Source organism: Citrus sinensis, chromosome 3, assembly GCF_022201045.2.
Source record: "Citrus sinensis cultivar Valencia sweet orange chromosome 3, DVS_A1.0, whole genome shotgun sequence".
NCBI classification, from domain to species: Eukaryota; Viridiplantae; Streptophyta; class Magnoliopsida; order Sapindales; family Rutaceae; genus Citrus; species Citrus sinensis.
This window is the reverse complement of record NC_068558.1, coordinates 45,126,310-45,137,960: the sequence shown is the minus strand read 5'-3', so window position 1 is coordinate 45,137,960 and position 11,651 is coordinate 45,126,310. Positions and strand designations below refer to the sequence as shown.

General features: G+C 34.4%; 3 protein-coding genes across 4 annotated transcripts; 1 reads left to right on the top strand and 2 right to left on the bottom strand.

Annotated features, from left to right (window-relative positions):
* The first annotated feature begins 29 nt into the window (after positions 1-29).
* Positions 30-2,217, top strand: LOC102617392 (heat shock factor-binding protein). The gene is made up of 4 exons (XM_006479854.4): positions 30-498; positions 969-1,022; positions 1,284-1,350; positions 1,852-2,217. The coding sequence occupies exons 1-4, from the start codon at positions 496-498 to the stop codon at positions 1,995-1,997; spliced, it is 270 nt and encodes an 89-aa protein (XP_006479917.1). The 5' UTR covers positions 30-495; the 3' UTR covers positions 1,998-2,217.
* Positions 2,218-2,718: 501 nt separating this feature from the next.
* On the bottom strand, positions 2,719-3,509 carry LOC102617093 (protein RALF-like 33). The gene has a single exon (XM_006479853.4). The coding sequence runs from the start codon at positions 3,377-3,379 to the stop codon at positions 3,029-3,031; it is 351 nt and encodes a 116-aa protein (XP_006479916.1). The 5' UTR covers positions 3,380-3,509; the 3' UTR covers positions 2,719-3,028.
* A 2,377-nt stretch (positions 3,510-5,886) lies between these two features.
* On the bottom strand, positions 5,887-10,593 carry LOC102616689 (protein LOW PSII ACCUMULATION 1, chloroplastic). 2 transcript variants are annotated; one of them, XM_006479852.4, is made up of 9 exons: positions 10,245-10,590; positions 9,494-9,597; positions 8,826-8,961; positions 8,377-8,608; positions 8,077-8,234; positions 7,375-7,563; positions 7,184-7,284; positions 6,831-6,927; positions 5,887-6,205 (listed from the first exon to the last, which is right to left on the bottom strand). In XM_006479852.4, the coding sequence occupies exons 1-9, from the start codon at positions 10,500-10,502 to the stop codon at positions 6,131-6,133; spliced, it is 1,350 nt and encodes a 449-aa protein (XP_006479915.1). In that variant the 5' UTR covers positions 10,503-10,590; the 3' UTR covers positions 5,887-6,130. The 2 variants fall into 2 exon arrangements, 1 of the variants encoding a protein (XP_006479915.1); XR_370861.3 differs by lacking the exon at positions 5,887-6,205 and having other exon boundaries at positions 7,184-7,280; positions 10,245-10,593.
* Between the last annotated feature and the right edge of the window lie 1,058 nt (positions 10,594-11,651).

Here is an 11,651-nt window from a genome sequence, read left to right as displayed (position 1 = left end):
CTACATAATGATTTTGTTAGAGATCAAGACATTGATTTTCCACATCAACGATTTGAAATTCTGAATTAAACAGTGTTCCCCTAGTTCTGCTTTCAACCTCCGCATTTTGAAATTCAAATGAGCAACGTGTAGCCCGTATTATTAATTTTGTAAGTCTCGGAAAAATTTTAAAATGACGAAACTACCATCTTTCCGTAACGCCAAGCACACGACAAAACTACTTTAGCAACGGTCTAATTAAATAATTAATAATAGGCGTCCTCAATGGTGAAGGCTATTTTGCATTAATTTATTTATTTTTTATTTTTTGTGCTTAATGGTATATTGGTAACTTCAGCCGCTCAGAACCTGAGGCGGAGGGGTAAAACTTTTGTGGCGCTAGCATCTTTGTCTTAGATTAGGCACAGGCGATCGTTTATCGGCATTTTAACTCTTGGCAATCTATCTACTGTACGGCAGAGACCAGTAGAGAGAGATCCGCTAGCGTAGCGAGCAATGGTAATACTTGCTTCTCTTGATTGAACTCCTGTACTGATCGCCGAAGTCAAATATTATTTTCTTCGTATTTGGTTAGAGTAATCGGAGTGCATAATTAGGGTTTCAAGAATTGCTTGATTTAAAATGTACTTATGAAATGATTCAGATCTGTTTTCACTCTGCAATCAGTGATTGTTTTTTTAGAAGAGAGGTGTATAGAACTCAAAATTAGGCTTCGCTATTTTTTATTTACGTCTTCGGATATGGTGTTACGTGTAATTCATATTTTACAGTCAAAATAATTTTGCTTCTCAAAGTTTCAGCCTTAAAGCTTGTGAGTTTGTGTTGGTTTTCAGTTATTTTTGTTAAACTGTTTCAGTTTTCTAGTTGTTGTCCAGTTTGGTCCGTTAGATTTGAGGAGGCTGTGATACTATCTTGATCTTGTTAGAATGTTTTGTCTGATATGCTCTAACTGGCTACTGTTTTGGCAGGACGGACATGATTCGGAAGATCCCAAGCAAAGTACTGCTGATATGACTGTTTTCGTGAGTCCTCTAATATTTTCAGTTTATTAGTGTATGTTTGAAACTATAATTTGGAATATTATGGTATTAGTCTTGTAACCGATTTATTTAGACATAGATGTAGGTTTAGATTGCAAAATCGTTTTGGCTGAAACAATGTAGCAATAGTTCACTTATGAAGTGTTTGAAGCTAATACAAGGAATTTGCAGGAGTTGTGTGATTGTTTTTGTGGTTTTCTTTGTGTAGGGCCTTATTGATTTTTTTGCTTCACTGATATGTAGGTGCAAAATCTTCTTCAACAGATGCAGTCCAGGTTTCAGACAATGTCTGACTCCATTGTGACAAAGAATATCCTTTTTTTTCCCACTTGAGTTTTATGATACTGAATTCTCTGGGATCATTAAATGCAGGAACAAAACTCTTTCATTGTGCATTACATTGAAAATAACTTTGTTTTTCCTAAATTATTGATTTTGTGAAATAGTAGTCTTGGCAAAGCTTTTGTATTTGTGCTGCTTGTGTATCTTTCTCAAAATTGATGACAGTCTGAACGTTAAACCAGTTGTTACACTAGAAGATCCTGTATTGTTTGTGTTAACAAACAGTTCTTACACTTAGGATCTTTGTAGGGTCACAGAACATTCTTTATGCTGCTGTAATATGATAAAAATATGAATCTGACTATTTCTGATTTTGGCTGATAAATATTTGATCACCAGGTTCAAAGAAATCTGAAAGCACATTCTTAATTCACTCTGTTGTGTCTGTTCAACAAAGATGTTTTTGCATCTCTTTCGTTGTGTTTACGTTAAATGTATGAGGCTTCTTGTTTACTTAACTTCAATGTACTTGATGAGATGGGAAACCGAATAAATGAGTTGGAGCAGAGCATCAATGATCTAAGAGCAGAGATGGGAGTGGAGGGTTCTCCATCTCCGTTGACCCCATCCAAGACAAACTCGGGTGAAGGGAAGCCAGAGGAAGGATCAGCATAGAATAGTAAAAGGGTGTGCTTGTGCAGTGAATGCTGGCTTTAGTTTCTATGCTAGCTTTTTGTTTGTGTTTCTGGTTGAGAGAGATCATACTGATATGAGTGGGCTTAGTTGGTTCTGTATTTGATATTTTCTGGTTTTCTGTGTACTGACAACTGAGGGCAGCTACTTCGTATTTGTCAGTAATTACTTTCTTGCAGACACATAGGATGGTTTTCATTTATTTTCGACCATCTCAGTCACATAGAAATGCCTAGTATTGTCAGTGTTTTTAAGTGCAATGTCACCAAAGTCAGAAATGCTATACTTTTCAGATGGAAAAGGGTAGAAACACGCCTATTCTTGAACGCTAAACTTTTTATTTAGCTTACTACTTGAATTTTGATGCTTTTGCCAAACTTGAGAAAGTCTTGGACGATCCAATAGAATTAGGTTGCATGTTCTAAAGTTGCTGTCTTGCCGTAACTGCTGCCTAGATTTTGATGGTTCCATAAATGGAAGACAACTTATGCCAAAACCCTTTTACCAAACATACTTGTTCAACCAGATGCCAACTCTTCTCGGACAAGAATGCGAGATGCTTATTTTTCTTAAGAGCAATTTTCATCCCCTATACCCGCGGTTGATTTCCTTGTTTACTACCTGCCTCCCGAATTGGTTTTGAATTTTGATTACCTGGAAACTGCAGTTTTGTCCCTTTATCTTAGCATTATGAATCAAAAACAGCAGCAAATTGTTTCTTTTATAGTCAAAGACCCAAAATATTTTTTGCATCATTCTCCTTCAAGTCTGTGTAACATGAAATAAAGTAATAGGCAGAACAAACACAGCGAAAAATCAAATGCAGCAGCCATAGCATGCATCCGCAACAATCGACATTATTAGTTTTTACGATGAAAAGGAAAACCGATTCACCCGTCTCAATAGGGGATTCAAATTCACTATCGTGACTAATCCTCTTAATCATATTATTATTGCATTTTTTTTTTTCAGTCTTACAAATGAGAAGGGAATGAAGGAAATTAAGGACAAACTTAGCTACGGCACCGAGTAATTGCGCTGCAGCCACGACTGTAAGGATTTGCTTGTGCGCCTGCGTGGCAGTTGTAGTAGGACGCACCCCTTTGAGAACATGGCACAGAGTCCCTCTGCAGCGCTCCATAGCTTATGTACTTTGTAGTAGCCAATATGCGCCGGTTGATCTCACTATCCATCCCAAATTCTTCGTCGGCCATGCACTCCGCCATGGAGCCTTGGCAACGGGCCTTGGCCGGAACCCAACTCAATCTCTGGTCGACACCCGCGTCAACGACAGTTGATGAGTCCATCATCAGAGCAGCGAGGAACAGGTAAACGCACAGGAGAAAAGCAAGAGTTTTGGCCATTGCTGTTGCTTCTGCCACTCCTGTGTTTCTTTCTCTCTATATAGCTATTGTTGCTTTGCACGTATATAACATAATAAATGCGATAACTCAACGCAGGACAAGGATAAAGCTGGCTGGCAATTTGGCTTAAATTAATCTTTGAGTTAACACAATGACATCGGCTTTCTTTATATCTACAAAATATGCCATGTTAGCTGACTGTTGACTTTACTACCTTGTAGTTGGTATGCATGAATTGTAGGGTAATTTTGTAATTAAAACTTATGTAGACAAACTAATAAAAGAGGTATCAGGAGGATGGGTGTTTCTTCTTCGAAGTCCTGCCCAACAACCATCAACAGTTTATACCTGTCCTAGTTGAAGCTAAATACAATAGTAAAGAATCAATAATAGACATGAAAATATTAATCATAGTAAAGGAAAGCCTAAACCAAGAATTGAAGTAAGTAAAACAATAATTTAAGTGATAAAGTGGGTGCTCGTACTCCTGTTAATTCTAGATAAATCTTGATTAGTTTGACGACTTTTACCAGTTCAAATGCTCTTCTGATTGCTAAATAGAAAGTTGGACGCATTCTTGAATTGAATTTATATCATCGTCTGACCTCTTCGAAACCTACTATGAAAGGGATACAAATCATTAAAAAAATGAAAGCATGACCTGTGATGATCATTCTTCGTTCATATTCAAAACATTTAATAGGCCCTGATATTACATGAATATTAAAATCGGCTGACATGGTATGGTAATGGAATGAGGGTATGCATATGCATGCTTATTGCTGAATAGAAAGGTGTGCTTTAGCTTAGGAATATGGTTGGTTCGGTAGTCCTATCGTAATTATAGAAGCAAGTGCATGTGTCTCAAGATCCAATTCGATCTAATTCACCATCTTGGCTCCTTCAATTCTCAATATCTCACTACTTTTCATGTAGGATCCAGCTATTCATATTTTTATTTGTATATCATGTATCCTATAAAAGATGGTCAGATTAAGCCAGTTTTGATATCTCACGTTGATAGCATAGGTTGTATAAATCACTGTGATACAGAAACTTATAAAAAAATAACTTCAGGGATCCTTGGGTTATGACTTTAATTACATTATTAGTCTATAGTCTTATTCCCTACTTTCCTCACCTTCAGGCTTCAGCTGATGTGGATATGGACTAACCCCAACACCGATATAAACATAAAATATAAGTCATTTTTCTTTCTTTATTCTACTGACTGTATGACTCTGTATTAAAATAGCTAGAGAAACTGAGTTAAATTCCCAAAACAGTGCAGCCTTCAAGGAACCAAAATAAATTATTAAAAAAAATGTGGTGCAGCAGTTGGGTCACCACGGCCTAATAGCATTATATCGGTAAAAACCTCACCTCTTTTCACTTTTAGAGTTTCATGAAATAATCCAATTCATCTTTATTTTTTAAATAATAATTAATATTATTATTAATTTTTAAATAATAATTCAAAACGCTCTAACGTTAATTTATAATTAGTTTACTATGTAATTTATTAGGGTAAAATAAGATTTTCAATTAAATAATTACAAACTATTTTAAAATGAAAATCTCAAGAACAATTAAATAACCGTTGATTTTCTACAAATATTTAAAACTCAAGAATAACTTAATAAAATAAAGATAACACTAAAAAATAATCAATGTGTGTGTGTGTGTTCATTGAATTTCTTTAATGAAATCAACTGAATTTCATAATAATAGCAGTAGTAGTGGTAGTAGTAACAACAACAACAACAACAACAACAATAATTTAATAAGGGATTACTGACCATATTAAAATTTGGGATAAACTAAAAGATAAAAGGTACAATATATTTTATTCTGTAATATATTACATTTGTATCGTGTTTTTAGTGTGTGCTTTTTAAGTTAATGAAACTGTGTTTATTTTTGGTAAAATAATAATATTGATTGATTATTTATTTATTTATCTTGGTTGTATTAAAGTCATAAAGAAGTTAAAAGACAAAAAAGACAAAAAAAAAACTCACTCTAATACTTATGAAATCTATGTTTTTTCTCTTTATTTTGTCCTAAATATATGTTTTGCATATTATTTAATATTATTATTATTTATTTATTAGGTTATCCTTAAATTTTAAATTTTTGCAAAAAGTCCAATATTATTTAATTGTGTTTGATAATTTTATTTTAAAAATAGTATGTATGTCCTTAATTAAAAATTCTATTTTATTCTCAAAAAATTATACAGTAAACTTACGATAAATTAACAAAAAAGTATTTTGAACTAAAAAAATAAAATAAATCATTATTTGAATAATAAAGATAAAATAAGTTATTGCTTCAAAACCTAAAGCTGAAAAATACTTTTTCTCCAAAATAAATAACCAAGAGCAATGACTTTACAATCAAATCAGTCGCACCAAGTCCGAAGGGGAAAAAAAGAAAAAAGAATCTGCGGAATTGTTTAAACGGTTTCGCGAAAAACAGCTGCAAAGCGAGCACTGCATTTCAAATTTCAAATTTTAAATGCCACCCCATTCATTTCATTTTCTATTCAAAATTTACAAAGCGAAGATACATCTCCAAATAATGGATGAAGAATCTTCAAGAGTGTGTAGGAGTAAGAGGACGATCTATCTTCTCATGGAGGCCGGTTTATACAAAGAAGACGATCATATGGGGGGCACCAAAGATATTTAAAGAGAATGGTGCTAGTTTTCATTCATAATCCTCTCAAGTTGGTGAACAAAGAGTTCTTTATCTTTCTAGCTTGCTTAGCAATGCTTCCATTGGTGGCAGCTCCTGCACAATTTGTTGCCAGTCGGGCATGCCCTACACAAATACGAGAGGTTGTTACACCAACTTGATATAGAAAAATGTACAAGACCTCATCAAAATCAATTTTTAGAAGTCTCTTGGGTTGGATGTAGAGTTTGTCACATTACGTATACGTCACTTTAGATGAACATTGTAGATAGAACAAACTAAGCACTCTTTGTTTTCAACTTAAACCCCTCAGGATAAACAGAGCAGAATGCTGAGATACTCATTCTCATGTGTGCAGGGTTTTAAACCCCAGACCTCTTGTACCACAAGAGGTTTTACTGGTTGAATTAACTACCACCCAAGAACACAGAGATTCTAATTACTGATAAGTGACAACAAAGAATCATAGAATGTGGATTCAAACAGCAGCTTCTATGAAAATCAAATGAACTGAATTGGTGACCGGTGAATGGAACAGGAAAAGGAACCCTCAACTGATCAGGATTTTGCTAGTGTTAAATAGGAATCCAAAATCTCAATCTATATGTTTTTTCCGCAAACCACAACAACAAAAATTGGTGGTTTATTGTACCAAACCTTTAAACTACCAAAAATTCCTTAAGCACCTGCTAATCGAAGCTATTTCTGTTCAATTATAAGTAAGCACAAAATCTTTACCATATCCACTTACTTTCCCAGATCTCCGAACACGACCATCTAAACGCAATATTATGTAGACATCTTCTCCAGGGGTAACTCCTTCAGACTTCTGCTGATCTCTTATCCATCTGAATAAGTACAGATTTTTCATTCAGAAGATATCAGAGCTCAAATGAGGAATAATAATAGCACATTTGAGTCATTAAAAAACTAAAAGGGAGATAAATAGTTCACAACAATTGTCATAGATTGAATGTGACGTTTCATTCCATTAAAGGCAAATGAAGGGCAAACAAAGAGGTAAAAATTTATGTTTAATATATTATAGAGGTGTAACTTTACCAACAAAATGGAAAACAAACTTCTGAACAAGTGGAATCTAACCTTTCCCATTCACTGGGTGACACCACCTCCGCTTTAAATCGAATTTCGGATTTCAACTTTGATTTGGCAGTTATAGACTGAGCTCGTTTCTCAAAATCTTCCTACCAAAATGTCATTGGATACAGTGTCAAGGAGGGCAACTATAATATTGCTCACAAGATAATTGCTGATAACAACCTTTGTATTCATACCCCAATAGAAGGAAGAGCAGCTGCTGCTTTTGGAGCCAGACCAAAGCCTTTTTTCTCTACTTGTGGTGCCCTACCTTCACCCCAGATCACAGGAACTAGAAGAACACCTCGTCTAAGGAGATCAGTTCGGAACCTCTCTGCCTTCTGTATAGCCAAGGAAACAGTCTCCTTTCGCCCTGCCAAGATAACCTAGTCCAAACCTCAAAGTTACATAAAAGATGCAGTTTTATGAAACTTAACCAAGAGACGGAAAAGAAAACAAATAGAATATTATAGGTAACTGTTATGAAAAATTATATTTGTTTCTGAGATATGCAGCAGTTTACTGAAATGCTTCCAAATTGCCAGAGGAACAATATAAGCAGCTGGTAAAAGAAGTCTGATTCTAATTAAATTTGTTGACGGGCATTTAGAAATTTTTCTCAGAAAATCACATGTCCATTTGTTCATAGATGAGCATGTATCCACAAACAAAAGAATGGATGTATGTGTAATCATCACATTGCACGAGTGATTATTCCCTTACTGTAAATGGTTAATGAAGCAATATTCTGAATAGCTGGAAACTCTGTAATTAGGTGACGCTTCCATGACAAAAATGCAAACATGCTAATTTACAGTGTCAACGTTTAAGGTTTCCAATTATAGAGCAGAAGCATTTAATAACAACAATATGAGCTGAAAAAATATGTTTGTACTAACCGGCCTAACTGTGCCTCGCAACTGCACCAGCTCAACAATCCGATTGGTAGAGAGGCGCAGTGGCAACCTTGAAAGAGTTTCATCTCGGGATATTTGAGCAAGTTGTTCCTCCTCTTTCTTGTTGTCCCATAAGAATAATGTGATAAAAACAATGATACCTGCAGATTGCTGATTCAAAAGCTTAGTCACCCACAATATCCGGTTATAAAGTTCTGATGTATCATTGAAGTCTTACTCATCATAAAGGGAAAAGTCCACTTGCAAAATATATGAAAGGTCAAGCTGACTGTCTTGGTTTACCTCCGATATTAATGGCTAAATTTTCAGCAGTTTCTATGAGATCAGGGGCATCGTCACCACCTTCGATTGCACGAAGTAGCCTGGGTACAGTAAAGAATAAGGATATTCCTGCAGCAGCTGAGAGTGCCACAGAAAAGAATCTCCGTACGCCACGAAATGGTGCCTGGACTTCACCGATGAGTTTCAGATCTCTTCGGAAACTGTAGCCTATGTCTTCCCCACCCAGCCTGGCCTGTAGGCATAACAAATAGTTTTGAGTTAAAATATTTATTAGCAGAAAGTGAAAGAAATGACCTTTCACAGATCCTGTCACTTTCATGTTACGAGAGATTAAAAGAATGATGCAAATGAGGAGCAACATTTAACTCTATGGAGAAAGTTGCACTCTATAGCTAATTTAGCTTGTGAAGTGGAAAATTGATATAAAACAGCAAAATAGAGAGATAAACCTCTTCCTGCAATTCCTTGAATTCAGGCAAAGCTCTAAAGGAGGCCAAGTCGGGATCATTAAGAATTGTGCCGAATTTAAGATTGTAGTCTCTCAAAGCAGTACGCAGACAATCAGCAGCTTTCTTTCCTTCCCCACTTCAGAAAAATGAACACTGAAATTAAAATCCCTCATCTAGACAGCAGTAGGGATAAAATTACTGAATAAGCTTCATTCATGTAAAACAAACAAAGTGAAGGAAGCAAAATTTAACTAAGCTATTGGCAATTTACTACTGAAACTTGGAAGATTTATTGGCTTTAAATCAGATCATAAAATTCTTTTATTTTGAATATGAGATAAAATTTGTACGGACACTTGTGTAATTTTTGACTCATTGAATGCCTTTCTTGAAATAAACTATCTATGTTTGAGTTCTAAGAAAAACACACTCCATTTAAAGGAAGCACTAGTTTTGACAGACCTTTACGCTGACAGTCACGTGTCTGTAGAGAGCAACCAGTGTAACTCATTTTACCATGAAGAGATTTTATCGGTCAATTTGCAGCAATTGAGTTGTTTTGAGATAAAAAGAAACAAAAAATTCAATGGCAATCTATCATGACACAAAGTTTAAAAAAAAAAAAAAAAAAAGAGGAAACTGAAAAGCCTGGAGGTTGGACTTCCTACCAGTACGCATGACAACAAGCTTTGTTATATAGGGCAGCTTGGGCCTCCACAGGGTTGGGATCTAGACTGAGTGCTGTGTCAAATTGAACTAAGGCATCTTTAACCTGAAAAATTTAAGCACATGATAATAAATTTATATAAATGATACAACAAACATTACATGTGATTGATAAACAAATAGTTAAACAGTTTTACACACAGTGATGCAAGACAAGATGTTGCTGACACTGCAGAATGTCGCGTGTGTTGAACAATATGATCAAAGAAATGTAACAACTGTGAGGGAAAATTCGGTTTAAGAACCAAATATTACTTTGGCTAGTAATTGTACCATTATAATTTGATTATGCATTAATGATTATTGATTAGCTTAGGTCATTCACATCTTAAAGCTGGATTTCACTCACAGGGAGTACTTGCACGACAATGAAAGCACAGTGGTGATGGTAAGGGAAAAGTACCATCGACTCAATCATGAAAAAATAGCCTACAATTTTATCTTTCCAAGAAGGTGGGGGAAAAAAAACTGTTTGCTCCTTCAATACAATTTACAATACTTCCATCGTGTAAAGATAAAAATGCCCATTTCTTTCACGCTGCAAAATATAATTAAATTGAGCAACAAAAATAAAAATCATCAGTAAAATTAAAGTAAACAAAAACAAAAGCACGATTACAATCCAAAATTTACGAAACTAAACAAAAGAAAATGGCTCCAGTGATCAGAGATAGATATAAAAGAAAAAAATACCCGTCCTTTGGAGAATAGTGAGAGGCCCAGATTGACACAAGACTCCGCTGTCTCCGCATTGGTTTCTGGAGACTGAGAAGTAGAAGAAGAAGAAGAAGAAGAAGAAGAAGAGCAGGAGATGGGACAGAGATGAGCCTTCTTTTGAGGATTTAAAATGATAGTTTTTGTGGGGAGCCATGGTTTGTGTCTTGTTCTTCCTGTTGCTATTGAATTTGAGAAGCAGAGCGGTTGCTGGCTTACCAGAGCAGCCACAGCCATTCAGATCGATTCCCACCTAAATCTTTTCCAGCAAAATACGCACAGTTAGTTTATCCCATTTCCATCTCTGCCAAACGACGCCGTGGCTTCTGGAGACGGTTAATACAGTTTGTAAGCTGAACAAATCCAAAACCCATGAATTTAAGTAATGGGCTCTTCGCAGCCCATGGTAGAATGCGAGAGCCGAGACTGTTACTGAGTGACCTACGTGGCTAAATCTTATCCAATGAGCCAAGCCACACACTAGCATAGTACTACACCTCATTACATCCTATCTATCCTCCAGACCAGAATTTTTTTAAATAAAAATAAATATAATAAGGGTTCCTCTATGATGCTGTAAAGTTTTTTACAGCATCAATAATGTATTAATTGTGAACCATTAGATTTAATTAATGGTATATAATATTTGTACTAAAAAAAATTTAAAAATAATGATAACCGTTCAAGTGGGTGGATAATTTTTGTAAAATAATTGTGACCACCCTTAGAGTTTGAAATAATTTCACTTAAATAATATATTTATTTAAAATTACTTTTCAGCCCTCCTTTAAATTTGTAATATGATAATCTCTTTTAAAGAAATCTTTCAAAATCAGTTACCATTAAGTATAAAATATATTATCAAGTAGGTTATTTAACACAAAGTCTTGTAATAATTTGTATTGTATGAATTTAATTACAAACCATTAATACCTAAACAATAATGATAATATAAAGCATTGCAATAAATTAACTATTTTATATGTGTTTTATTAATAATACTATATGAGTCACAACAAATGAGAAATATTTTATTCACCAATTATTATTGAAAAATATATATGTCTATATAACTATAGTCTATAGAGTGAGAAATATTATGATTTAATTTTTTATTAAAAAATTAAACTATTTATTTCATGCAATTCAATGGTGAAGGATATAACATTATGAAATGTTGCTTTGACTTTCAATATCAACCATTAGATTATGAGATATTAGTGGGTCAAAAATATTGTGCCAAAATTTTAAGTTAAAGTATTCCAAACCATATCTCTATAATGGAAATATAAAAACATACAATGATTTTTTTTCCTCATTTTGTCCATTAAATATTATTTGATGTAATATTTTATTTATTGTCACTATTTATTATCATAATAAAAG